At 53.8% G+C, this 25,156-nt stretch overlaps 7 protein-coding genes across 7 annotated transcripts; 4 read left to right on the top strand and 3 right to left on the bottom strand.

Moving 5' to 3' along the window:
• Window positions 1-14: 14 nt before the first annotated feature.
• Window positions 15-2,308, top strand: J7T55_003403 (tp-dependent rna helicase fal-1; the record flags this gene model as incomplete). Its single annotated transcript, XM_053143423.1, has 4 exons — window positions 15-120; window positions 183-1,223; window positions 1,560-1,590; window positions 1,999-2,308. 4 exons carry the CDS (start codon window positions 15-17, stop codon window positions 2,306-2,308), a joined length of 1,488 nt encoding a protein of 495 aa, XP_052993654.1.
• A 1,311-nt stretch (window positions 2,309-3,619) lies between these two features.
• Window positions 3,620-4,941, top strand: J7T55_003402 (uncharacterized protein; the record flags this gene model as incomplete). The annotated part of the gene is made up of 3 exons (XM_053143422.1): window positions 3,620-3,901; window positions 3,978-4,351; window positions 4,416-4,941. 3 exons carry the CDS (start codon window positions 3,620-3,622, stop codon window positions 4,939-4,941), a joined length of 1,182 nt encoding a protein of 393 aa, XP_052993653.1.
• A 1,131-nt stretch (window positions 4,942-6,072) lies between these two features.
• On the top strand, window positions 6,073-7,927 carry J7T55_003401 (uncharacterized protein; the record flags this gene model as incomplete). Its single annotated transcript, XM_053143421.1, has 4 exons — window positions 6,073-6,507; window positions 6,570-7,030; window positions 7,084-7,624; window positions 7,718-7,927. The coding sequence occupies 4 exons, from the start codon at window positions 6,073-6,075 to the stop codon at window positions 7,925-7,927; spliced, it is 1,647 nt and encodes a 548-aa protein (XP_052993652.1).
• A 5,137-nt stretch (window positions 7,928-13,064) lies between these two features.
• On the top strand, window positions 13,065-15,009 carry J7T55_003400 (urg3; the record flags this gene model as incomplete). Its single annotated transcript, XM_053143420.1, has 5 exons — window positions 13,065-13,469; window positions 13,555-13,827; window positions 13,890-14,106; window positions 14,169-14,833; window positions 14,926-15,009. 5 exons carry the CDS (start codon window positions 13,065-13,067, stop codon window positions 15,007-15,009), a joined length of 1,644 nt encoding a protein of 547 aa, XP_052993651.1.
• Window positions 15,010-15,631: 622 nt separating this feature from the next.
• Window positions 15,632-17,685, bottom strand: J7T55_003399 (MFS general substrate transporter; the record flags this gene model as incomplete). The annotated part of the gene is made up of 7 exons (XM_053143419.1): window positions 15,632-15,864; window positions 15,951-16,079; window positions 16,144-16,344; window positions 16,408-16,749; window positions 16,821-17,336; window positions 17,416-17,482; window positions 17,548-17,685. The coding sequence occupies 7 exons, from the start codon at window positions 17,683-17,685 to the stop codon at window positions 15,632-15,634; spliced, it is 1,626 nt and encodes a 541-aa protein (XP_052993650.1).
• A 4,421-nt stretch (window positions 17,686-22,106) lies between these two features.
• J7T55_003397 (oxidase assembly protein 1) lies at window positions 22,107-23,727 on the bottom strand (the record flags this gene model as incomplete). Its single annotated transcript, XM_053143418.1, has 3 exons — window positions 22,107-22,630; window positions 22,723-23,605; window positions 23,671-23,727. 3 exons carry the CDS (start codon window positions 23,725-23,727, stop codon window positions 22,107-22,109), a joined length of 1,464 nt encoding a protein of 487 aa, XP_052993649.1.
• A 980-nt stretch (window positions 23,728-24,707) lies between these two features.
• J7T55_003396 (mitochondrial import protein 1) lies at window positions 24,708-25,156 on the bottom strand (the record flags this gene model as incomplete). Its single annotated transcript, XM_053143417.1, has 2 exons — window positions 24,708-24,815; window positions 24,884-25,156. 2 exons carry the CDS (start codon window positions 25,154-25,156, stop codon window positions 24,708-24,710), a joined length of 381 nt encoding a protein of 126 aa, XP_052993648.1.

Here is a 25,156-nt window from a genome sequence, read left to right as displayed (position 1 = left end):
CTCGGACTTTCAAAATGGCTGAAGCAGGTGGTATCGATCGTAAGGCTGAGGAGCGGATGGAGTTCAACACCTCCAAGGAGGTCACTGTCCATCCTACCTTCGAGTCCATGTCGCTGAAGGGTAAGGTTCAATCTTGCATCGCACACACTCTTTGGACAGCGCATGCTGACTGAGCTTATTAGAATCTCTCCTTCGTGGAATCTACGCCTACGGATACGAGTCTCCCTCGGCTGTCCAGTCACGCGCCATCGTCCAAGTATGCAAAGGCCGGGATACTATTGCTCAGGCGCAATCCGGAACCGGCAAGACTGCGACCTTCTCCATTAGCATGCTCCAGGTCATCGATACCGCGGTCCGCGAAACCCAAGCACTCGTTCTCTCTCCAACACGCGAGTTGGCCACACAGATTCAGAGCGTTGTCATGGCTCTCGGCGACTACATGAACGTGCAATGCCACGCCTGCATCGGAGGAACAAACGTCGGCGAGGACATTCGCAAGCTGGACTACGGCCAACACATCGTTTCTGGTACTCCTGGTCGTGTTGCCGACATGATCCGACGCCGGCATCTGCGCACCCGCCATATTAAGATGTTGGTTCTCGACGAAGCCGATGAGTTACTCAACCAAGGATTCAGGGAGCAGATCTACGATGTGTATCGATACCTCCCTCCCGCCACGCAAGTCGTCGTCGTCTCTGCTACCCTCCCCTACGATGTGCTCGACATGACCACAAAGTTCATGACCGATCCCGTCCGTATCCTTGTGAAGCGTGACGAGTTGACTCTCGAGGGTCTCAAGCAGTACTTCATTGCCGTCGAGAAGGAGGATTGGAAGTTCGACACGCTCTGTGATCTCTACGACACGTTGACCATCACCCAAGCCGTCATTTTCTGCAACACGCGGCGCAAGGTGGACTGGTTGACCGACAAGATGCGCGAGGCCAACTTCACTGTCAGCAGCATGCACGGTGACATGCCGCAAAAGGAGCGAGACAGTATTATGCAGGACTTCCGGCAGGGCAACAGCCGTGTTCTCATCTCCACTGATGTGTGGGCGCGTGGTATCGATGTCCAGCAGGTCAGTCTGGTCATCAACTACGACCTTCCCAGCAATCGTGAAAATTACATCCACCGTATTGGCCGATCTGGAAGATTTGGACGTAAGGGTGTTGCGATCAACTTCGTTACCAGCGAGGATGTGCGCATTCTGCGAGATATCGAGTGTGAGTTTCCCGGGATCTCCCTTGATGGGCGCTTGCTAATCATTCGCAGTGTACTACTCAACCCAGATTGACGAGATGCCAATGAACGTCGCCGATCTTATTTCTTAAGGTTGTGACCAAGTAAAGCAGGCTTGGAATGTATTTTGCGCCCTTCACAGAGCTTCTCAGCAAACTGCTGGAAAAACAAGCCGTAAAGGGCCGGCGTTATGAATGGCGTTAGAAAATACCGTTCAGTATCACAGAGTAATGATTGTGGGAGGAAAGGGGCCAGATTGCTTAGCCAGTAAGTATCTTCCCGCACGCAGCGCGGAATCTCAGCTGACCATTGAACGCAAGATGCAAAATCGAATCACCTCTATTGGACATTGTCCGTTCTTCGTCCATGAGCCAAAGCCATGTGAGTGATGCAGTGTTGCCTCACTACTCCTTTACTGCTCATGGCCGTCAAATTCTTTTCCACCGAGTGACTTTGCAGATTTCAAAGCGTCGAAGGCGAGGAGTCACATAGCCATTGGTCCAATTCACTACGCCCACATTTATGGCTTCGGGATGTGGACTGCCTTATATTATCATCACTGAGGTATAGGAGGATCCACATGGGCGGAATCGGGGTGGGGGCAGGGAGTCTTGGGAGGAGCAACGGCTAGACTCCTCTATGAGTCTGAACAACATGATAAGATTCTGAGCCTCATATAGGTGAGGTGCCAGAAGTCCAGTTCAAGGCGCAAAGGGAAGGGCGTCTTGACTAGACTACTAACGTGGCATACACGAACAGGACACGGGCCGCTTACTGGGCCATCATGGGCTTGCGAACTTTGTCGCGGCAGTGGTGGCCCCAATGCGGCCTTTGCGCCACTATCCAGCTTCTGCACGTGCCGAGCACTAATGCGGCCGCACGTGACGATGAGTTAGCCGCGGGAAGTCCCGAATCTACGAGGCTGTCGAGCCCCTCCTGGGCCGTGTTTTCGAGACAGGGCAAGAAATCTCCTGACGGAGCCCTATTGCTTGACTCGTTATCCTTCCTTCTACGGGGCGTGGCAATGGCTGCGCACGAAATTAGCGAGCCGCGAAGACAGGAGACCTAGTATGATACCGACCGCTGCTGTAATAAATAGCTTTCGCTGTAAGACTTATGCAGTATTAAGCCTGGCCTGCTTGTCCATGTTCAGGAGGATGTGCTATAGTCGAGCCCAGCTATGTCTATCAATCAGCTCAAAACAGAACAGAGGGCTTGTGCACTTGAAATCATGAAAAGCGCCCCCCTACCATGATCCACTCTTCCTTCAAGGTCGCCGACTCCGCTGCCAAGGCCCCATGCAAGATTGACACAAAACTTCCTTCATGGATAGTCATTCAGCAGTTAGTAGAGCAAGTTAGCTCGACTTGTCCAAAAACGGACAAATACTGGATTTGGATGGGCGAATGAAATTATACACCAGCTTGCAGTACTCCTTAGAATCTGCAATTGGGAGTTACACACGCTCCGGGAGCTGAGATCAGCCAAAGACGAAGTCCTCAAGACATGACATTTTGAACACGATCGCATCCCAGGCCAGGCACGATCACCCGGATCCTGCATTGAACGGCAGGTACTGATCAGATTGCCGGCGCCCCGTAACGGTTCGGCAGCTGATGCTCGCTTCCACAAAAGTGTTCGCCCTGACAGGATCTAGACAAAGCTAGGGCCGCAGACAGCTGGAGACAATCGAAGCGCTCATCTCGGATACGTTTCCTGTTAGGGTCGAATTAATCGAGACCCATCAGTCAAAATGTGGGACAACTCCAGGGTGCTTTGACCTTCCCACTTTCTTGCATTTGAGGATCAACAGTGACGGCTAGACCATCGACAGATCCCTTGACAGCCGCTGCCCAATGCTGGGCACTTCCACCACACAGACCTTTGTCGGCCCCATCGTGTGTGGAAGTGCCTTCCACCGGCAGTGGGCTTCCCCGTCCACGCGTTCCAGTTTTGCTAGCTACTAGACGATGAATAGCTCTCTCCCGCCCCCTTCTGCGCAGCGGTGTGCTCTGTGGATGCTGTGTCGTAATTACGAGTTGCACATGATGTTTGGAAACACTACCTTTTTGCACATGTGATCCCACCTTTTAGAATTCTACTCCCTTGATTTCACTCGCGTTTTTACCTGTCACATTTCACTTCTCTCAGTACCCCAGATTCACTCTCTGCAAGTCCGGCATCTGTCACTGCAGGATCGACAACCGGGGGATTCTTCGGTATCCTTACATCCCTCCCCACCTACTATACCTGCAGTACTCGGCCGAACAAGGAATGACGATGGTTCTCTGCCTCCAACCGTGTCATTGACGAGCCCTTCCTGCGTGGGACAGGGGATATCCTACTTGTGTTGCTTGCTCGAGCCCCAGCAACACGAACCATGTCCAGTGATAACGATGGGGTGATTGACCTCAGCGAGTCGTACCAAGGCAACATCATCGCATGTGCCGTTCTCACATGGCTGATATCAGCCCTGGTAGTGGGAAGTCGCATGTACCTCAGGGGACATTTGATGAAGCTTCTCGGCGCGGAGGACTGGGTGATCTTGGCATCTCTATTCTTCTCCTTGGCACAGAGCATTGGCTTCATTATCGAAGCAAGCTTTGGGCTCGGGAGACACTCCCTTGCCATACCCCCAGAGAACTATGTTCCAATGCTTGAGGTTAGAATCCTAAGTCATATGCTGACAGTAAAAGAAACTTGCGGCTCTCAGGCTGACAGAACATCCCTCAACATAGGCATCATGGTTCACGATTCTTTTCTACGCATCAAGCCTATCTCTCTCAAAGATCAGCGTCCTGCTGCTATACTTGCGAACCCTGACATATGATTGGACAAGAAAGATACTGTTGGGGTTCCTGGTAGTCGTCATCGTGACCAGCGCCGTCAATCTTATTCTCGACTTTACGGCCTGCATTCCTCTCGACGCGTTTTGGGATTTTGAGGTGCAAGCTAGATATTGCCATTCAAATGAGGTCTACTATGCTCTCACAGGGCTGCAGATAGGAACAGATTTTCTCATCTTCCTGCTGCCCTTGCCCGTTGTATGGTCTATACGGGCACCCAAGGATCAGAAGATAGTACTTTCGATTGTGTTCTCGTTTGGCTTCTTGTGCGTTCTGCCTCCCCCGAATTGTGGATACATGTGTTGGGTGAGAACTGACATTCCGCCACAGTATATGCATTGTTTCCATTATACGGATCGTCCTGCTCGCCAACGCAATCGGCGGTTCGGACTACAGTTACAACGCAGTGGACATAAACTACTGGTCCCTCGTCGAAGTCAACACGGCCATCGTTTGTGCATCCATAATGACGCTTAAGCCACTCTGGAACCGGATTTTCGCTGCTTCAACGAGACAGAGCACCGGAACTCCAGAGGAAGCAAACCACATCAACCTGCCGACCATTGGGTCGCGGCCGTCGCGGCCGTCGAGGAAAGCACCACCGCAGACGAGGCAGTCATGGCTCAGCGCACAGCTGGCCAAGCTAGACAAGTCGCTGCAGACTGTCAACGAGACCCAAGTCGCTGGCGACGAGGTCAACCTCAGGAGGCCGGAGACGGCGACAGCTGCGTCGAGGAGCGATACGGAGCTGCCGCCTTGGCCTGCGCGTGATCCTGCTGGGAGGGATAGACTGAGTCACAACTCCAGCATCATAACGCCCGTTGAGCATAAAGCGGACGAAGGGCCGTTGCGATGATTCCCTTATGTTATAAAACGCAGATATGATTGATGTAGCATAGCATTAGCGCCTCAAATCTGACAACACTCTTGAGTTCAAGCCACAGAACGGGGTACTGTTTCTCCAAGCGAGAACCTACCAATGAATATGATATCATGACCATGAAGATGAAATTTGGGGGCGGTAATTCACAACTTGGTGACAAGACCTTAGAGATATTCCGCGCATCCTGAACGCTCAAGATAAATTCAACATTATTCATCCCTGTTCTCACAATTTACTCAGATTTCGTTGTTTACCCCAGCAGCAGCGACATGAAGTGAAATAGGAAACGTATATGTACGGCTGGCAAAGGAAAAGACGTGATAAGAAAAGCTTCCGTAAGTTCCGAAGCAAGAAGAGAGAGTTTCCTCGCAAAAACATTTCTCTGTGTAGAAGTTCCAAACTAGTTCACACGTGAGGGCCCTAGAAATGTTCAAAACCGCGGTAAACAATGAAAATTTGTATGATTCAAGATAGAAGGCGGAAAAAGTCCACATAGAATTTGATAGTTCTGAGTTGCCAAGGAGTAGCAAGGGATTGCCACATCGATACTAGCATATGCTAAACAAGCTCTTCAACTATTCCAGATGACTATGCCACATGCTCGGGCACCGCGGCTCATTACCAATGCCGTCTTGAACTTGGCCAAGACGTCTGGCACGACTCCTCGTAACACCCACACATTTGCCGAGCAAACGGGAGGAGGAGGAAGCTTGAATCTTTGAACCCTGCATAAGCAGGACTGCGACGATGCAATCGGGGCCATATCTGCACCCCGCACCCGATTCTGGATCTGGGATATATGGGCATCCCCCAACTCTATTGCCCATCGATCTTATGCCATTCTTCTATGATCGCTCTCGCATGAAAGCCACCTGACAGCTTCAACATGCTTGACTGACGTCTTCGCACACTTAGGATAGTGGCGGTTGTCGTCTGGGCGGACAGGCATAGCCTCCACCTCCCATTGTCTCACACCACATGACCGTAATTGTATAAATACGAGTAGAGTTCCATCTTCTTGACGCATTGTAACCAGATCAATCAATTTCATACGAAACACTTTATATTGCTGCTTGCCCCCATAAGTAAACAAAGAGACTCAACATGCTCCTTGCGCTGGACTCTGTCGGGCTGCCGCAGCTCCTAACTCGTCTCCTCGCCCTCGCCGGCCTAGCCCTCACCTGCATAACTAGCTACAACTACATCCGCGTCCTACACCTGCGCCGCAAGCTCCCGCCGGGCCCGTTTCCCCTTCCCATCATCGGGAACCACTTCCGCATCCCGTTCGTCCAGCCGTGGATCAAGTTCGAGGAATGGAGCCGGCAGTATGCCAACCCGATGATCACGCTCTGGCTGGGCAGCAGGCCCATCATCGTCCTGAATGATGCGTGGACGGCGTCGGACCTGCTGGAGAAGCGCGCGGACGTCTACTCGTCGCGCCCACGGTTCGTGTCGATGGGGGAGCTAACCGGGTCCGCGACGACGAACCAGGCCACGCTTGTGTATGGTGACCAGTGGAGGCTGCATAGGAAGCTCACGGTGAGTCCGGCGCCCCTCTGAATTGTGGTGGCATGAGTGTTCTGCGTCTGACTGGGCCCAAGCACTCTATCGTCGGCAGCCACGTGGTTCGAGATCATCGATCCTTCCAAGGCGATGAGTCCAAGATCTTGACTCTGGAGTTCCTCGAGGACCCGGACGACTATGTCATGTCCATCGAGCGGTACTCCGTCTCGGTCGTGTCCATCATAGGCTGGGGCAGACGCATCTCCAGGAAGAATGACTACGTCTGCCATAAGGCCCTGGAGACTATGGCAGTCGTCAACTATGTGATTCCGGGCTGGCTACTGGTCGATTCATTGCCCTGGCTTGCTGATATGCCACCCTGGCTTTACGCCTTTCCGACCATTGTAAGGACGGTTTCGTCGCACCTGGGGAAATACTTTCTCGCTCTGAACAAGGAAGCGGCCGCGACCAATCCAAATCCGAGCTTTGCAAAAACGGTGCTTGAGAAGCAAACTGTCCTCGGTCTGAGTGATGACGAAGTGTCGTCACTCACTACAAAGTAAGTGTAATCGATATGTATTCTGTGAATAGTAACACACTTACATAAACAAGTCTGCTCGGCGCCGGCGTGGACACCACAAGCGGAACGCTCACCTCAACCGTGCTTGCCCTCTGCCTCTTCCCTGAAGTACAAGCCAAAGCTCAAGCCGAGATAGACAACGTCCTAGGCGAGGCCGTGTCTCCCACCTGGGAGGACTTCGACGCCGGCCGCCTGCCGTACGTAGCCGCGCTGGCCAGAGAGATCATGCGCTGGCGGACAGTCACGGTTCTGGGTGGTATCCCGCACGCGCCGGTTGTCGATGACACGTATAGGGGCTTCCTGATCCCAAAAGGCATCCAGCTCACCTGCAACGTGTGGGCCATGCACCGAAACCCAGGAGACTACCCTGACCCGGACACAGTGAGGCCTGAGCGGTACTTGGGCGACCGGCCAGGAGGGTTGGCGTTTGAGTATCCCAACAGCAGGGGCCACAACGCCTTTGGGTGGGGGAGGAGGCAGTGTAGTGGGCAGCCTCTGGCGGAGCAGAGCGTGCTGATGGTGCTGGCGAGGTTGCTCTGGGCGTTTCGGGTTGAGCCGGGGCTGGATGAGAAGGTGAGTGCTCCCAATGATAACGAATTCCCATGATCGATCTCGACACCCTGTCCACAGGACCGTTGGTTGGCTGACTAGGCTCTTCAAATATAGGGCAATCCCGTTCAGTTAGACGCTTTTGCGTACAATGACAGCGAGAACATGCGTCCGCTGCCGTTCAAGGCGCGGTTCACGCCGCGTTCGGGCAAGATTGAAGAGCTCATCCGGTCAGAAGCACGCGAGGCAGCGGAGCGCTTGAGCCAGTACGACGGGGAGACGAAATTGACTGTGGAATCGGTCCTGCAGGCTCGAGAGAAAGTATGAATGCATAATCGTATGTATTCATTTTCACAAGTTCTGCTGTCAAGTGCTTTCGTCTTCTTGACTCGGGAGCAACGGTGGTATTGGTCGCCATATATATTGATCTTCATCAAATCACATCTTTCATCCATAACCTCGACGATCAGGACGAATTGTGCCCGGTTTATGTACGTCGTCGGGTCTTACATGTGTGTCTCTCTCTCGATGGAATTTCCCGTCTGACAGATCGAGAGCCGGGGCGGCCCAGCCCGGTCGGTCAGCACGCCAGTGTGGAGATGAACCAAGCTGTCAGAGATCCTCAAGATCCGCTCGCTCGGAACGGACCTTTGAAGGCGTGTCAATCACCCGCGGCAAGCGCCTAGCCTGCAATCTTGCGATCCTGCGATCCTGCTCATGATCATCGAGGCCAGAGGCAAACCCGCAGCTCTCCCGAGCAAAGAAGCAAAGGTCGGCCACCACCCCGAGGTGCCGGGCGCGGCGCCCGTGGGACTGGGACATGTGTACATGCGTAGTCTACAAATGTAGGACTGGCCCACCTGCTTGTCATGTGTATGTGGGCTGGAAATATCCGACGATTCAGAAATGCGGCGCGTCGGGGAGTTTGTCGGCTTGCGACAGCCAAGCAAGCAGTTTTTATCTCGTGCGCAGTGAGCATTTTCTGCTTTCTGTTTTTCCTCCGGCCGGGGAACTTGACGGACGAGTCGTGCTCAGCGTGATACAGTACAGGAAGCCGTTCCGGAGCACGGTACAACGGGTACCAAGTGTGCTCCAGATCGTGCGGCGGGGAAGGGGGAAGGGATCCCGAACGAGGGATCCTGGGTCTTCGTCCCATGTTATTTGCAATTTCGGTCCAAAGAATCTTCAAGGTCGCAACGTTTCCAGGATCCATTTCCAGTGGGACCACCCGCGGAATCAAAGTTTAAATGATGCCACAGGTAGATGCTTGTATCGGTACCGAACATTTGGAGCTGGCACACACAGACACGGCCGTAGAGATTGCAGGCGCGGACGGGAAAGTAGACGGACGAGCCAGTCCTGCTGGCCAGACGCGGTTCACTCAAATCCGACGACGGATAAGTTGACCGAGGCAGGTTTCGTTTCGGGTCTGCACGACGTATGGGTTACATGTAGTCCTGTACGTACAGAAGACGCGGTCTCCACCAGATGCGCGTTTGGCGTGCTTTTACTGTGTGCCTGTGTGTACGCAGTTCCACGTCTGTATGCCTGTCTGTGGCTCTTCCTCGTGGAGAGTGGAGGAGTGCCCACCGGGTAACAGTGCTCTTTTGTCATGTGTCGAGCCATCACAACGCTTACGATAGTCTCTCCAATTGTCAATCAGGTGCGCATCTCCCAATTGCAGGGCCTGGAAATACTGGAGATGCGCAGGTGGATAGGCTTGCAACGGCTGTGGGGTATGGTCTTGTCTCGTCTGCTCGTCTCGTTGGTTGCAGAGTGGCTTTCCCACCGCCGGTCGGGAACGTGAGCAGCACCTGCTGCGTGGCAGGACCAGGACTCCATGACTTGGTGGTCTGGTGAAGGACGTCTAGCAGGGGTTGCTCGGTGCCTTGCAGATTGCTGTGAGAGATCCCTGCCCATGCTCAGGGACGGCGCGGTGGTCGGTGGTCGGTGGTCCGTCCTTTTTCTTGCATTCTTCCCGTGGTGCTTGACTCTGACTCTGTGCCTTCTTTGCTGGACGGTCGAGGGTCTTGTTGGAAGTGCGATGTTGGACAAGCGATCCAAGATGCGAGTGGTTTGCTCGGAAATGGAACTGCAATCCAACTGGTACTGCAACTGCAACTGCAACTGCCATTGCGAATGCAACTGCAGAGTAGTGCACAGTAGATGAAATTGGTTGTTGACCAGGGCCAGGGTTGCAGTCAAGGCCACACCCATAGAAGGCGTCGTTGCCTACCAGTGCTACGGGCAAGTAGCGCGTGCATGTGCATTGTGCGTGGAGGGAAGGGTGGAGGAGACGGGGGAGCACACACACAGACACGGCACCTAGCGAGGAACGGGTGGGAGCTTGGAAGGCGAGGCGTTGTGAGGCGTTTGCTACTCAGGTTCCGGACCGTTCTGCGAGGGGATGAGCCGACGGTAACGCTGTTACGTTGCTCGAGATTTGATTTGAGATTGGGCAGCCAGACACGGGCCGTAAACCCTTTACGAGTTCGATCTGCACGTGCAGGCATCTTGATAGACATCCACAGTGACATCCTATCCACTTCATAAGATAGTCAACCTCCTCTGCCGTCTGCCTGTCCCAATAGGCTTACCTGAATAGTCAATCGGCCTCCTAGGTAGGTCCTGGTAGGCTATGGGGCTGCAGGCCGTGAGGAAGTCAGGAAGTGAAGTGTGACACGTTTGACGTGGAGAAGACGGCGGAGGAGGATGGAGACGGAGCACGGAAATGGAGACGGAGGCAGAGGCAGAGACGGCAAGAGAGAGACGGCTTCGACTGCCGTCGACCAGGACGGACCCAGGCAGCCAGGGCCCCCAGGGGCCCCCAGGGCCCAGAGGTCCAGGGTTGATTGACACGCGAGGAATCACGCCGTCGGGTTGATGGACAAATCTGGACCGGGACGAGGGATCGAAGCGAGGTGCTAATTTTTCGTCCCATCTTTTCTGGTGCTCGAAATGGCAGCTGGGCCAAAACAGAGACACTGACTGACTAAATGGCGGGCAAGGCACAGACGGGGCCAGACAGAACTGATAGACCAGACTAGACCGACCTGATCAGAACCAGACCAAGGCTGGGCTGGGCTGAGATGAGCCAAACGAATCAGAGGAGGCGACCTCGAGACTGCAGCAGCACGGCAGCACGGCAGCACGGCAACAAAGGTCCCCGAACCTCCAGCGGGAAAAGGCAGAGGGAGAAGTAAGGGGAGGGACAGAGAAAGAGACAGAGAGACAGAGAGTAAAAGCACCTGTCACTTTGAGGCTCCAGCGTCCAGGTCCCACACCCTGCAGCTGCTGAAACCAGCAAGCGACATTCGACGATTCCCATTGCTCTGGGTAGCCCCAGCACTGGCTGCATTTGACATTTGACATTCGACAATCGACAAACACCAGCACCAACAACAACACACAATTTCCATCGCCACCCACCAGGGCAGGGCTTGGCTTGGCTTCATATGGCCTCGGCTCGGCTCGGCTGCTATTGCTCCTACTCCAGCTCCTGCTGCTGGGTTTTATTACCAGAGATCGATCCATTTGGTTTCAGTTGGCCTGACGGGGGACAGCAGCTCGCCAGGCTGTCAGGCTGGGCAGGACTGGGGGCCGACAGGTCACCCATCATTTCTGACAGCTTCGGCTGGGGTCAGTCAGTCGGATCCGTGCCCGCGGATGGATCAATCGAATTGATTACATACATCCAATACAGTTGCTGTGCACACGGAGACAGCAGTCCACTTCAAACCGCGTGTCGGTGGGCGCCCAGAACCATGACCGATGAGGGATTTGACTCAGGAACCGGGTGTGATCTTCATGTACTGCGGGTTCAGCCGCCAAAAAAGACCACAGCCTGAGCCTTGACAGGACAGACCCCATCCCGTGCCTGTGCTGGGCCATCCATGTGCATCCGTCCTCATAATCCCTGTCTTGATCGCCGACCCTCTCTCGCTCGCTTTCTCTCTCTCTCTGTGCGTGCGTGCGCGTGTGTGTGTGTGTGTTCCCCAATACGGTACTGTATTGACGAGGTACTCGTGTGTAATCTGTTCCGTGCGGTACCACAGTACCGAGTTGTCAAGGTCTGTTACATTGTACATACATGATTCTCCAAGTAGACCAGGTACTCCTCGCTTTTCTTGCCTGTACTTGTGCTTGTGCTTGTGCCTGTGCCTGTCCTGTGTTCGTCTCGTCTCATGTCATATAAGCCTCGACCTGCCGAACCTGGCCCTGCCCTCACCCACATCGCTGTCAACCCTTCCTTTCATTGGGACTCGGCATCTTTTGTTCGTCTTCTCCCACTCGCTGGTACGTTCAAATTGCATACGATACCGGAGAGACGACTTGCTTTCTCCCCATGTGACCCTGTTCATCCATCCTCTTTTCTCTCTTTATTCTCTCCACCTCCTCGCCAGTCTTTCTTTCTCCCAGACCATCTGGCCTTCCCTCCCACCCCCCGTTCTTCACCTTGTGCTACGGAACCACTGCATGGAGTTTAATTTTTTCCTGATACCTACCCTGCCTTGCTCTTATGACGTCGGGTTCTTCAGGAACAGCTGTGGCACATTAGACTTCGAGGCGGACACTACGGCTTAATCAAACTGTATCTCCGTCTACAGACGACAGCATCACTGCGGCCACCGACAACACATATCTCGTCTCATCTCGTCTCGTCGCGTCTCTACCGGTTGACTTGTTCTTGTCGTATCCTTTGATACCTCATAAGTCTCTGTTCACCGCGGCCTTTCTTCTTTCTTCGCCGCCTTACCTTCGACCACACCTTGGCGTTCTTGTTGGCCAGTGATTCTTCCCTCATTCATCGGTACACCTAATTGTACACACGGCAGAGACATTGGCAGGTTTACTCGATTGGGTCGGATTGAATTGACTTCACGCGCCACCACGACTTCAACGAGACAAGAACGAGACGAAAACTCAATCACGCTACGGGCGCGGTGCACACACTCACCACTACCGAGTCAATTCTCCGAGTTGGCTTTACCTTTGCACCTCAAGACCCAAGTCATATCAGAAAAGACCAGGCCGAGAGATAGAAAGGTCCCGCGACGTTTGAGTGGGCATCCAAGGCTTCACAAGAGAGACGTCACATCAACGACGACAACCCTCCAAAAAAAAAAGTGAAGCTGCCCCTGAAGCTGTACAACTTTTGACTGGCCTCTGCTACGAGAAGATTGGAGGACCCACCAACCGACCACAACGGTGCCAGCCCCAGAGCAGCCCAGCATAGGTCGCTGCTCGCTGCTCGCTGCTCCATCAGCAGTCAGCACTACTTCGGGTCCGTTTCGCGAGCTCAACCCCTCCTAGAGCTCCTGATCTTCATCAAGGGATCCACCAGCTCGCGTCCCTAGCCCGCCCCGCCTTCCGAAGTCCCCCCGTTGTTCAGGCGGTCCCTGTCCTGTCCGTTTGGTCATTCCAGTCGTACCGCAAGTCGTGCCATCCCGCCGATCCTGCCAAGATGGGCCTCTTCTCCAGAAAAGACAAGTCCACACGGGGCGTCACATCCAAACCGTCCCTCACAACCGTGCAGTCACAGGTCAGCCTCGACTCAGGAAGCTCCAGCATCAAATCACCAGCAGGCACCTTCAGCTCTCGAGCAATGAATCGCAGCTCCGCAGGCACGAATAACACCTCGGCACCAAACACGCCGCTCTCTCCATTCTCCCCACAGGTCCCCAAGATCGACCTGCCAAAGCCCCCGGACCCGGAGATCGACCCTGCTGGGTACCTCAGGGACCTGGCTGCCGTCAGGGACAGATGCAGGGTCATCACCACCAAGGCAGTCAAGAATGAGCTGAGACATTTCGATGTGGACATGCGCAAGTTCCCCGAGGTGGTGAGCTTTGTCGCAAGCATTATCAGGGTATGCAGCCACCAAGGAATCACACATTGTGGCGTTCCCTCCCTCCCCCCACCACCACTACTCCAGGCCGCTAACATAGCTACAGAGAGACTACGACGCCCCATTTACCTCTATACCCGCACATGGCAGACACCAGCACTTTTGCGTGGGCGGCCGAGATAGGATCGCCCACCTTTTGTCGACTTGGGAGAACTTGGATAGCACTGAGAAATGCCGTCGTCTGATCGACCTGTTCCTGGTCAGCGTTCTACTGGATGCTGGCGCAGGGACGCAGTGGAGCTATAAGAGCACCGAAAATGGTCGAATCTACAGAAGATCTGAGGGCATTGCAGTCGCCAGCCTGGAGATGTTCAAGACTGTAAGTTTTTAAGCTGCGATGATGCCACTCCTTTTATTATTATGATTCTAATGGTTCAATAGGGCATGTTCTCCAGTGACAAGACAAACAAGTACCAAGTTGACAAGGACGGACTGCGCAACCTCAGTCTTGAACAAATGGCCAAGGGCCTGCAGTCAAAACCCGGCAACGAGATGGCAGGTCTTGAGGGGCGAACCGAGCTCCTGATCAGGCTCGCAGACGCATTGGACTCCAACAAGGAGTTCTTTGGTGAGAATGGACGTCCGGGCAATATGCTTGGTGAGCTCAATGCACCTCGTCACATGGCTTCTCTCACACAGACACGCTAACACGGCTCTCAGACTACCTACTTTCTCACCCATCGACACAAGCCTCGTCAATGCCCATCGTGCCGCTACCGACGCTCTGGAACGTCCTCATGTCAGGATTAGCGCCCATCTGGCCCCAGTCGCGCACGGCCATCAATGGCATCTCACTAGGCGACGCCTGGCCATGCTCCACGATGCCCCAGCCAGCACAAGCTACATCGCCCTCAAGCACCGGCCCCAGCTTCAGCCCGTTCCCCAATACCTCTAGCCGGTCTGGATCTGCAGCAGCCTGGGAGTCCATCCTGCCGTTCCATAAGCTGACGCAGTGGCTCACCTACTCCCTGATGCAGCCCATGCAACAGCTGATGAAAATACACTTTGCCGGCCAGGAGCTCCTGACTGGTCTTCCCGAGTACCGGAACGGTGGGCTGTTCGTCGACCTGGGCGTGTTGACGCTCAAGCCCGAGGACATGGAGAGGGGCTTGCAGCATTACAAGGAGTACTGCTCTAGGACCGGCGACCCCGGAATCGAGGTCGCCCCCATGTTCGAACCTAGTGACGACCTCGTGGTGGAGTGGCGCGGCGTCACTGTTGGCCTCCTGGACCGTTTGGCTGCGGATGTCAACCATACGCTGAAGACCGAGCTGGCTGGAAACGAGCTGTCATTACCCCAAGTGTTGGAGGCTGGAAGCTGGAAGGTGAGATACTCCCTTATGAACTGCCACACACTCCTGTTCTGGGTGTACTACCTGGCGCCGATACGTGAACCTAGCTGACATTGCATTCGCAGGGTGGTCGTGAGATTGCCGAGATCAACCGGCCAAACACCAAGGAGCCACCAATCCTTATCGACAGCGACGGCACGGTGTTCTAGTGGTGCGCCGCCGCCTGCTTTTATCCAGTGTAGGGGCCCGTGACCAAGCAACAAACGAGTTTTGTTGAATTAGCCCAGATGGGCTCCCCTCCTCTCCACGACCAAGACGTGGATTTGAATGGGGAAAACGGAAACGGAAACGACCTCTACGAGAAGATTAATCTAATGTCAGCGGGGTCTATGGAGCATTATTGTGCGTAATTTTTGGAAGGAAAAATGATTTTTGTAGTAAGACTCGGTAGATGCGCGGCCGCGCATCAGAGATAACTGTGTTGGCCCAAGAGCGCACTTCCGCACCTGGCTCCGTAGTGGGTTACGGGCAGATTCAATTCAATGGAACACATCTGAATCTACACTGCTATGGCAATTTCCTATGGTGTCCTTTATGAAAGCGATTGCTTGGAGCGTGCAATGCTGTATTTTCAGTCCCGTATCTGATGGCTTCCGGCTGACTTTCTGCTGTGTCTCGTCCAAGAGGCCATCGATAGGTTCCCACACCGGGCCCGCAAAGAGCTGGACATCACCTCCGCGGAGAAGTCATGACTACTTTGGAGCTCGGGTTGAGGAATTGATAACACATAAGTCATAATCCTGTGGTTTCATACAGCCCCTGGACAGCTCGCTACCGGAGTTTCTCGGCCTCCGCGATCTGCTGCTGCTGTGCAAGCTGCACCTCGGTGACGTACCTCCTCATGTTCCTCGCGGGGACGCCATTGGCGTACATCTCATCCATCTCGGCATAATTGCGCTGCGACGGCTCAGGCACGAAGAACCAGACCATGACACAGACGAGGGACCCAAGGGCAAAGAACAGCCAGGCCGTGTCGTATCCCCAGTCAGCGCCCTCGGTGTCAACTGCGATCGCACACCGTGAGTCAGTACACAGGGTCTTGTTGAATGGAGAAAAAGTGGCGCCGCATGACGCGTTCACAAAGACTTACGCATCACGGGCACGGCCGTGTTGAACGTCAGGCCGAACACGACCGACATGGCGGCTGCCAGGCCGGCGGTCCGCGCGCGCAGGCGCTGTGAGGCTACTTCGCCGACGAAGGCCCAGCCGAGTTGTCCGACTTTGCAGGTCAGTACCCTGGGTCGGAGTTCATTTGGCTATATGATGGGTCAGGGAGGACTAACGAGCATTGTTCCCGAGGGCCCAGAGACAGGCGACGAAAATGAGGAAGTCCTGCAGCGGCTTTGAGTGACCGACCTGGCCGAGGACGCCGACCACCAGAAGCGCGAGGGAGCAGAGGATGGAGGCAGCGATGACAACTTGCCGGCGGCCGAACCTATCAACTGCTAGCATGAGACCGGTGGCGGTGATGAGGGAGAGGATGGCTGCGAAGACGTCTCGTGAGCAGGGTGACTTTCAAACGACAAGGACGTGGAGCGCCAGCTTACCCATGATGGTAGTCACCAGAAACGCATTGTTGAACCCGCTCCGCTTGAAGAACAAGCTGGCGTAGGTATTCAGGAAGGCAAGCCCCGTCAGCTGCTGCGCACAGCTTGGCAAGGTCGAGCCGATTGTCCGCCACAGGTCGGGGCCCCTGAAGCAGTCAATGTACGAGCGCACGATCCCGCTGATGTTTTGGGGGTTCGTCTCTTCTGATATCTGCTGCTCTTCTAGGATAGTGTTCTTAATGATGGCGTATTCAGCCTCGACGTCGTACGTTGGAATGCCTCCATTCACCCGGCGCAGTGCTGCTTTGCCCTTGTCGTCCATGCCTCTCGCGGCAAAGTAGGCTGGATTGCGTGTCAGCAATGTTTCTCCACTACGAACATGATACACTAGAAAGCATTTATACTTTACAGACCTGGTGTTTCCGGAAGCCAAATGAAGATGGGGAGCATGATACCCAGGAAACCCCATTGAGTCAGGATAGGCACCCTGAAATCCAACGGGTTGGCGTTCTGGACGACAAGAAGCACCATTGGGGGCAAGAATTTCCCAAACGAATTCCAAAACCCATATACAAGGACCATGGCTCCGCGAATATTCGCAGGAGACCACTCTGTCACATAGATGGGCAGAGTAGCCTGTATGGCACCTATTCCGACACCCGCCAGGATCTTCGCACCAGTCCAGTCCCTCCAGTCACGAGCGAGGGTCTCGATCAGCAGCGACCCGGCGAGGATGACCCAGAGAACGTACAGTGTGGCCTTGCGGCCGATTCTGTCCGAGATGGGATTGAGCAGCAGCATCCCGATCAGCTGGCCTAAGGATTGCATGGCCCCCCATAGGGCAGTATACTGAGCTTCGAGATACCATCGGCCCTGTGCGTTCTTGAAACCGAAATGTTGGATGAAGCCTTGGTTCGCGATCACGTTTCCTATGGTGGATTTAGTGTAAGTATGTGGATCAAATACAAATGACGGTGTGAAGGGAAATGGTTTCTGCTAATTACTAACCATTGAGATTGATCTGGTATCCATCAGCAGCGGCGGCGAAACAGAGAAGGTTGCAGACGAGGACAGCCTGTCTGCTGGGTTAGCCAATATTTCCTTTTTCTGGGTGAATGAGTAGCAGGATTTTCTACAAACCTTTTTGAATTTCTTCACCGTCTCCCAGATACCAAGAGTGTCAAGATCGGATTTGAGGACAACTCTGGCCTGGCCCAGCTCATGATGCCCGACGGACAACTTTGGTTCGGCGTCAGGATGCTGGGAGTCGTTTGCCATAGCGGTGCTAAGACTTAATGTATGCCGAGGGTTTACATGAAAAAATCAAAAAAGAACACTTTATAAGTTCAGCCGGCTGAAGGGTTGTGCCATCGCCACCAAACGGGAGACGAATGTTTAAAGCCTCGAGCTATACTGTGACCAAACAAGCATAAATCGGTGCGTGATGAGCCGACCTTGTCCAATCTGTGTGACTGGTCCCTAAATGATAGCTAGACATGAGATCGATATCTCGGCACTTTCACTGCAGCTTGAGAGAGTCTGATACCTAGTGGCCTCGGACCGAAGGCGAGTAAGCCAACATCTGTGGAGATAGTCTTGGAAAGCTGGGGAAAGCTGGGGAAAGCCAGGGTCCGCCGGACTCGGCTCCCTATGTTGTCCAACAACTGGCTTCTCGCAGCGACTCCTCACGAACTGTCCCCAATGGCTCCCGTGACTTGCCACTGGCATCTTGAGGGGTGGAAACGACTGGATGGGGAACGCAGCCGTAACTCGGGATATGTCTCCACCGAAGGACCTTGGAATCTGTCATCCATCTACCAGGAGTATGAATATCCCTGCCGTTTTCTCATAAAGACTTCAGTATGGTGATCCGATAAAACTAAAGGATTCCAATTGTAAAGACACTGGGTGTTTTCGTTATCCGCTTTCACGTAGTACTTATCTCTCTATAAAGTGCCAGCCAACTAGTCCATGCTCGAAAGTGTCGCCCTCAATCATCTGCAGGACAAACAAGAGCAGTTCAACCATCCAGAATGTCTGTCCGCATCGCAGCTGTTAGCGCCGAACATCATCACAATGGCTTCGCAATTTTCCACAGTCGGCCCAGGATCTCTTGGCGCTTTGAATCCACTACAGTGTATGCCTTCTACTGAGACTGTGACTTGTGTTCAAGCTAATGTGTCTATCATGTAGGCAAGGATGGACTCAGGCCTCATACACTATGGTCTTTTCACGCAATGGGCAAGAAGAAACTTTTAATGTCACTTCTTCTGAATCTGTACTCGTGCCGTGGCCTACCTTGCCACTGACATCTCGCGAAGTGGTCCACATCAAAGTACAAGCGACTGGCAAAGATGGCTCGCAAACCAATTGGGCATCCGTTGTCGTAGAAGCTGCTCTCCTAGAGCGTTCTGAATGGGCAGCGAAACTCATCTCTGGTCCCGTTCAAAGTCGGGACGAGCCTAAGAGGCCTTTTCGAGTTAGAAAATCATTTTCCTGCTCAAGAACTGGCTCTGCGCGGCTCTATGCCACAGCGCACGGCATATACCAAGTGGAGGTAAACGGCAAGGTAATTGGCGAAGATCTTCTCGCGCCGGGCTGGCAATCCTACAATCATCGTCTGCACTACCAGACTTACGATGTGTCTCCGTATCTAGTGGATGGTGAGAATGTGATCGGAGCCTACATTGCTGAAGGCTGGTACGCAGGGAGGCTAGGTAGACCAGGGGTCTCTAATATCTGGGGCGATCGGTTGAGCTTCCTGGGTCAGCTGGAGGTTGACGGCAATATTGTATGTGCCACAGATGCTTCCTGGGAGTGGCTTGAGGGTCCTATCCTAAGTGCGGAGATCTACAATGGTGAAGTATTTGATACCAGGTTGGATGATCTTTCTTGGTCTACCACCACATCCTCAGCAACCTCCATTGGCAAGGTTGAAGATGTTGGTTTCCCTTCTGCAAAGCTCATTGCTCCTGATGTTGCTCCAGTGAAGCGCATTATGGAGATAGAACCAAAGAAGCTCATCACGACGCCAAAAGGAAAGAAAGTGCTGGATTTCGGCCAGAATCTTGTCGGGTGGTTGAGAATACTGGTCGATATTCCAGGCAAGAGTGGTGACACGGTCGTGATCAGACATGCCGAAGTTCTTGAACATGGTGAACTCGGAACTAGGCCTTTGAGAACAGCTAGGGCCGAGAACATTATCCATCTTGGAGGGAAGACGAAGGGCTATGAATCAAGATTCTCCTGGTACGGCTTCAGGTACGTTGATAACATTCCCTGAAGACTGCATTCATCCTACTGATGTCAGCTCAGGTACGCTGAAATAACAGGATATGACCAACTGTCCTTGTCTGATCTCAAAGCCATTGTGGTCTCTTCCGACCTTCGCCGCACCGGCACCTTCACTTGCTCGCACGCCCTCATCAACCAGCTCCATGAAAACACAGTCTGGTCTACGAGAGGCAACTTCGTCTCAGTTCCAACCGACTGCCCGCAGCGCGATGAACGACTAGGCTGGACAGGCGACATCCAAGTGTTTGCGCCAACGGCAAATTTCCTCTTTGACACTGCGGCCTTTCTTGGAGAATGGCTCCAAGACTTGGAAGCCGATCAGCGAGAGATGGGAGGCGTTGTACCCGTCATTGTTCCAAAGATTCCGTGGCCACCAAGGTACCCTGAAAACAGACCGATGGCTGTCTGGGCTGATTGTGCCGTCATCACTCCGTGGGATTTATACAAGTCCTTCGGCGACAGAAAAATACTGCAAAAGCAGTGGGAAAGCATGAGCCTGTGGCTGGATAGCGGCGTTCCTCGCGACCAACATGGCTTTTATGCAGACACAACACCTCAGTATGGCGACTGGCTGGACCCTCGATCTCCGCCACAGCTGCCCGGTCACGGCCCTACCGATCCCTATCTGGTCGCCAACGCCTATCTCATTCACGTAACGAGGCTTGCTGCAGACATCGCCAAGATACTTGGCAAGGCTGACGACGCAACAGCCTACTCTAAGAAGGCAAACGAGATGACTGAGTTGTTTCGTGCCGAGTATATCACGAAAAGAGGCCGCTTGGCATGCGACACACAGGCTGCTTATGCTCTAGCATTACTCTTCAACCTGTTCAGCACGCAGGAAGAAGTCCAGACCGCAAAGGCGAGGCTCGACTGGATGATTAGATGGGAGGCGTTCAAGATCACCACCGGCTTTGCTGGTACACCCATAATTCTGCAAGTGCTTGCCGACCACGGCATGCTCAGCCATGCATATAGGATGTTACAGGAGCGCGACTGTCCTAGCTGGCTATACCCTGTAGGAATGGGGGCAACGACTATCGTAAGTGTTCAGATGTCATTACTGGTCCGTTGGGATATATCTAATAGCACGCTACATAGTGGGAACGCTGGAACTCGATGCTCCCTGACGGTACTATCAACCCTGGCCAAATGACTTCATTCAACCATTACGCCCTTGGCTCGGTGTGCAACTTTCTGCATCAAACCGTCGGTGGCCTGAGCCCCATCTCGCCTGGGTGGAAGACGGCTTTGGTCTCCCCGAAGCCAGGCGGGACAATTCGCCACGCTCACACGTCGTTTGACTCTCCGTACGGACCTTATTCCGTCACCTGGAAGATTGAAGGCTCAAAGATGGTCACAAATGTCACCGTCCCGCCCAACGGCGAAGCTCAAGTTAAATTAAAAGGCGTGGACGAGAAGGTGGGCAGTGGCGAGTACAGTTTTGAGACTCAATGGGAGGAGGATCCAGACTGGCCGCCTGCACTGATACAAGGCGCGCAGGGTATCGATATTCCGTCCAATTTTGTGCCTTGACCACTAGAGGGGGTTGTTCAATCTTTGATATAGATGGCTATTTAGGATGGAGGGAAAGAGAAACAGAGAGGGTTTGATGCATGGCTTGCTGCCCGCTGCTTTAGAACAATCGTTGTCTTATTCAATATCGATATTACTGGAATATCTAAGAAATATACTTAATTTCGCTATAATGTAAGACTATAGCTAAGCTTCCCCAGGCTTCAGGCTTGCGTCACATATTGTGATATGTCCAGAGTGCCCCTAGTGACAATGGGGCACATATCTCGAAATCAACCAATATTTGACCGCATTCGGTTGAAGAAAACCATTTACAGAGATGCCTGGCTCTATGGACATACCGAAGAGACGAACAAACGAGGGGAGGCCGTCTTCCTTCGCTTATCATCCATGAATGATTTTCAACCAGACTTGTCCGTACACCCTTCATGACTAGACTCCGGTGAAACCATTCAAATCACGGGACAGCTTGACGTACATACGATATACGAAATGCCATGTCAGTTCGGAACAATCACCTCTAGGAGCAGTATCATGAGTGAGGATGTCTCTGTTGCCAGATGTCACAAGAGCATGAAATTAGGCGTGTGGACTTGGGCTCCGTATCTGCAAGACTTCTCAAGCCAATTCCAGCGTACTGTCTTGAGTGCCTCTGCGTTGTTTGTACATTGATTTTGGAGTGTTGGTGTTCTACATATATGAGGAATCAACTGATTCCTGGTACTCTGGGCTGCTTCCAAAGCCTCTTTTGGCCACGGACCAGTAGGAGACACAGGGTTGGGACGCTGATCAGCTGCTACCCTCTTCGCGCGCCGCGTCCCAGCTCCCTCGACCCCTGCGCTTCAGGTTTATGCTGCTCCTCTAAGCAATCACTTGCTCTCGTGCCTCCTAGCCGCCTCCCGCCTCCTCAGAAACTGCTCGTGCTCCTCCTGGAGCCTCTTCTTCTCATACTGAGCGGCTTCCTTCTGGGTGTTCTTTTGCGCGTTCGACTCGCTCCGCTTCTTCAGCTTGTCCTGGATGCCAGCCCACGCGCCCTTGACCGCATGGATCGGGTTGTCGGAATCAGTATTGCTCTCGACCTTCTCTGTGGCGGTGGTGTTGATGGTGCGTGGCGCCTGGTATTGGGCTGAACGGCTGGAGATTGGGCTGGTACGCGGCATAGTGGGGCCGCCGCTCGTGCTTTGCTTCATCTCCTCCAGGGGCGGGAGACCACACACTTTGCGGATCCAGCCGATGTGGAAGAAGGTGGTCTGGGCAAATTGGAGGATGGCCGTGGCTGCGAAGAAGACCTGGACGGAGGCGGCCATTTTCCACGTGATGAAGAAGCCGAGGGGCCCAAGAACCCAGGGCATGACTCTCATGAAGGCAGCTTGCTGGGGATTCATGTATGGGACTGCGCGCTATCCGTGGATGCTTATATTAGTTCGGAGACTCGTTTGTGGTCGATCCCAGGACCAGGAGGAGGACCCGGACTTGCCTTTATACTGAGATACATCATGACAGAGCTGACAAGCGGTAGAATCATGTACGGATCTGGAGCAGTCAAATCTGTGAACCATAGCATTCCGGCGGTGTCGAGGCCCGGTACAGGTAGCGCAGCCATGCCAGTCGTCAACCTGAACATGCCGTAGGCTATGGGCGCTTGTAGCATGGGGAGGAACATTTTCCAGGTCTTGACATCGTATTGCTCACGCACGAGGCTCATCTGTAGGCGCAGCTGCATCATCTCGGCCGGAGGCAAGGCGGCGCCACCGGCCATCGCCGTCATCCACTTTTCCTGGAGGGAGTTGAACAAAGGGTCCTTGCGCATCTTGTTCATCTTGACGCTTTCCTGCTGGGCTACCAGGGCGGGCTTGGCTAAGACAAGACGCACGATGGCTGCGAAGCCAATGATGGAGGCCCACCAGGGAAGGCCACCCCATATATGGAGGTGCTCGACGAACCACTGGCTAAAGGCGGTCGGGCCCCAGCCATAGTCAAGACCGAGATTGTGCAGGTAGCCAATCGTTTCGGGGGTGTTGAGAAGAGACGCGCCGTCGAGATCGGTGAGCGAGGAGAAGTCGGAGGGGAAGTCAGAGGGAGTAGAGAGGGACTCTGGCGAGGAGGACGACGGTAAGGATGCTGCTGACTCTGCAGGTGAAGGAGAAGAGCCGGTGGAGGCGAAGCGTGCCTGTCGGGTCGACGAGAGGAAGACGGATGAGGAGGAGAGAATGGCGGCGGCTCCTATCCTGCTTCCTGAGGAGACGCTGGCTGAATATGCGCCATGGAAGGGCCTGCCATTGGCTTTGAGACTCGTCCCAAACTGTCTTGTGGTTGCGACCGATCTGGCTCGTCGCGGTATTGAGCGACCCGGAGCTCTGGAGAATATCTGCACATATAAGGTCAGCCCTCGGTTTGTAATGTCATGAATGAAGACTGGACGGCCAGGCGCACTTGATTTTGAAATGCCAGGCCCGGGCTGACCCGCGCGAAACCCCTACTAGGAATCATGGTTATCGCTGGAGCTCTGCGGAACTCTGGTGAACATGTATAGGTCAATGAGATCGCGACCGATGATGCTCGTTAAATTTTAGTTGTCGGACCCCCAGGCCGGCACAGCTGGGTTCCCGGCCGGCAACAGGAAGCTCCTAACTTTGACTGAGTGCTGGGGTGCTGGGGTACATGTCAGCGCTTAGTCTCATTCAACACCCTTACGCTTCATTGGCACCTTTAATTCTGAAATCATGTAGCAATTCAGATGATATAAGGGTGAGTTGAACGCATATTCTCGTACTGTCGGCTGCGATCATGTTGTCGTCTGCAGTTGAAAATGCGTTGTCGTGTGAAAGGTTTCGTGATATAGCTCTCTCGAGTTCAGAGAGATCGAGCTCCAGTGTGAGCACCCTCTGAGATGTCTACATAGGTCGCTGCGGCATGTCTCAAAACTTCAGTAAAACTCATCTCTGCTGCGGTGCCTAAAAACTGGTGAAGATCCACTAATTTCTCTTGGACCTATTCTTCAGGGTGCGCCCACTGCTCCCGCGTGGTTGTTGGTTTCCTTGAAGCGTCATATGACCATCGCCCCCACGACTTTAGGGTCTTATAATGCTCCAAGGCTGCTATTTCGTTTGGATTGATTTGATCATTCGCCTCTATATGCAGACCTCTAGGCCTGTTGGATATGCAAAGCTGGACGAAGGCAATCGCCGCAAGACACCAGGTATATCCTCCGCCACGCTTGAGAGTTCGAAGCGTATGTACAACGAATCGAGATCCTCCAAACACATCTCGCACGGTAGATATCATGGACATCTCTGCTTCTTTACACGCTTCATCTAGGTCATGCCGCCACTGCCAAGGCCATATGTCGTGGTTGCTGTATGCCCTAAGCACTTCTCCTCTGGTCGCCCCCAGCTCGAAAGGCAGGCTCTGAGGCTCGCCGGCCCCCCCAACTAAGATGTCGAGTTGAAGCTGTCTTGCTGGTCTGCTAGTCACTCCAGGCTGGTGAGGTCGTCCAGGTCGGGCTGGGTCTTGGGTCGGTCACGCACTTCGATGCCTGGACCAGCGGGGTGTGTTTGCCGCCTCGACAGAGGAAAGATCTGGGCAACGAGCGCTTTGTTAGTAAAGACAGTTCAAATGTATGGAGAAGTTTCAGACCCAAACATACCCTTGTGCCACTCCATCCTAACCTGAAAGCTGCCTCGTGTGCAAAGAGCTCGCCGAAGCCCAGCATCATCCCGTTGATGAAGGGCAGGAACAGGTTGATTGCGGCGCCACGTATGATGCCGAACAGAGTCGGCGGCTGGTACAGGACGAGAGGAGGAGAGTTGGAGGACGGTGGTGACGTTGAAATGTCCTCGCCTGCTGAGTACTGCTCGCTGTCTGAGCGGATGGTGACGCCGGACTCGGCCATTGGGTTCGAGGGCTCGTCTGACGCCAT

This window comes from Diaporthe amygdali, assembly GCF_026229845.1.
Source record: "Diaporthe amygdali strain CAA958 chromosome Unknown NODE_14_length_1008325_cov_65_372321, whole genome shotgun sequence".
In the NCBI taxonomy this organism is placed as follows: domain Eukaryota; kingdom Fungi; phylum Ascomycota; class Sordariomycetes; order Diaporthales; family Diaporthaceae; genus Diaporthe; species Diaporthe amygdali.
The sequence above is the reverse complement of the archived record's forward strand: the minus strand, read 5'-3'. Positions and strand labels throughout refer to the sequence as shown.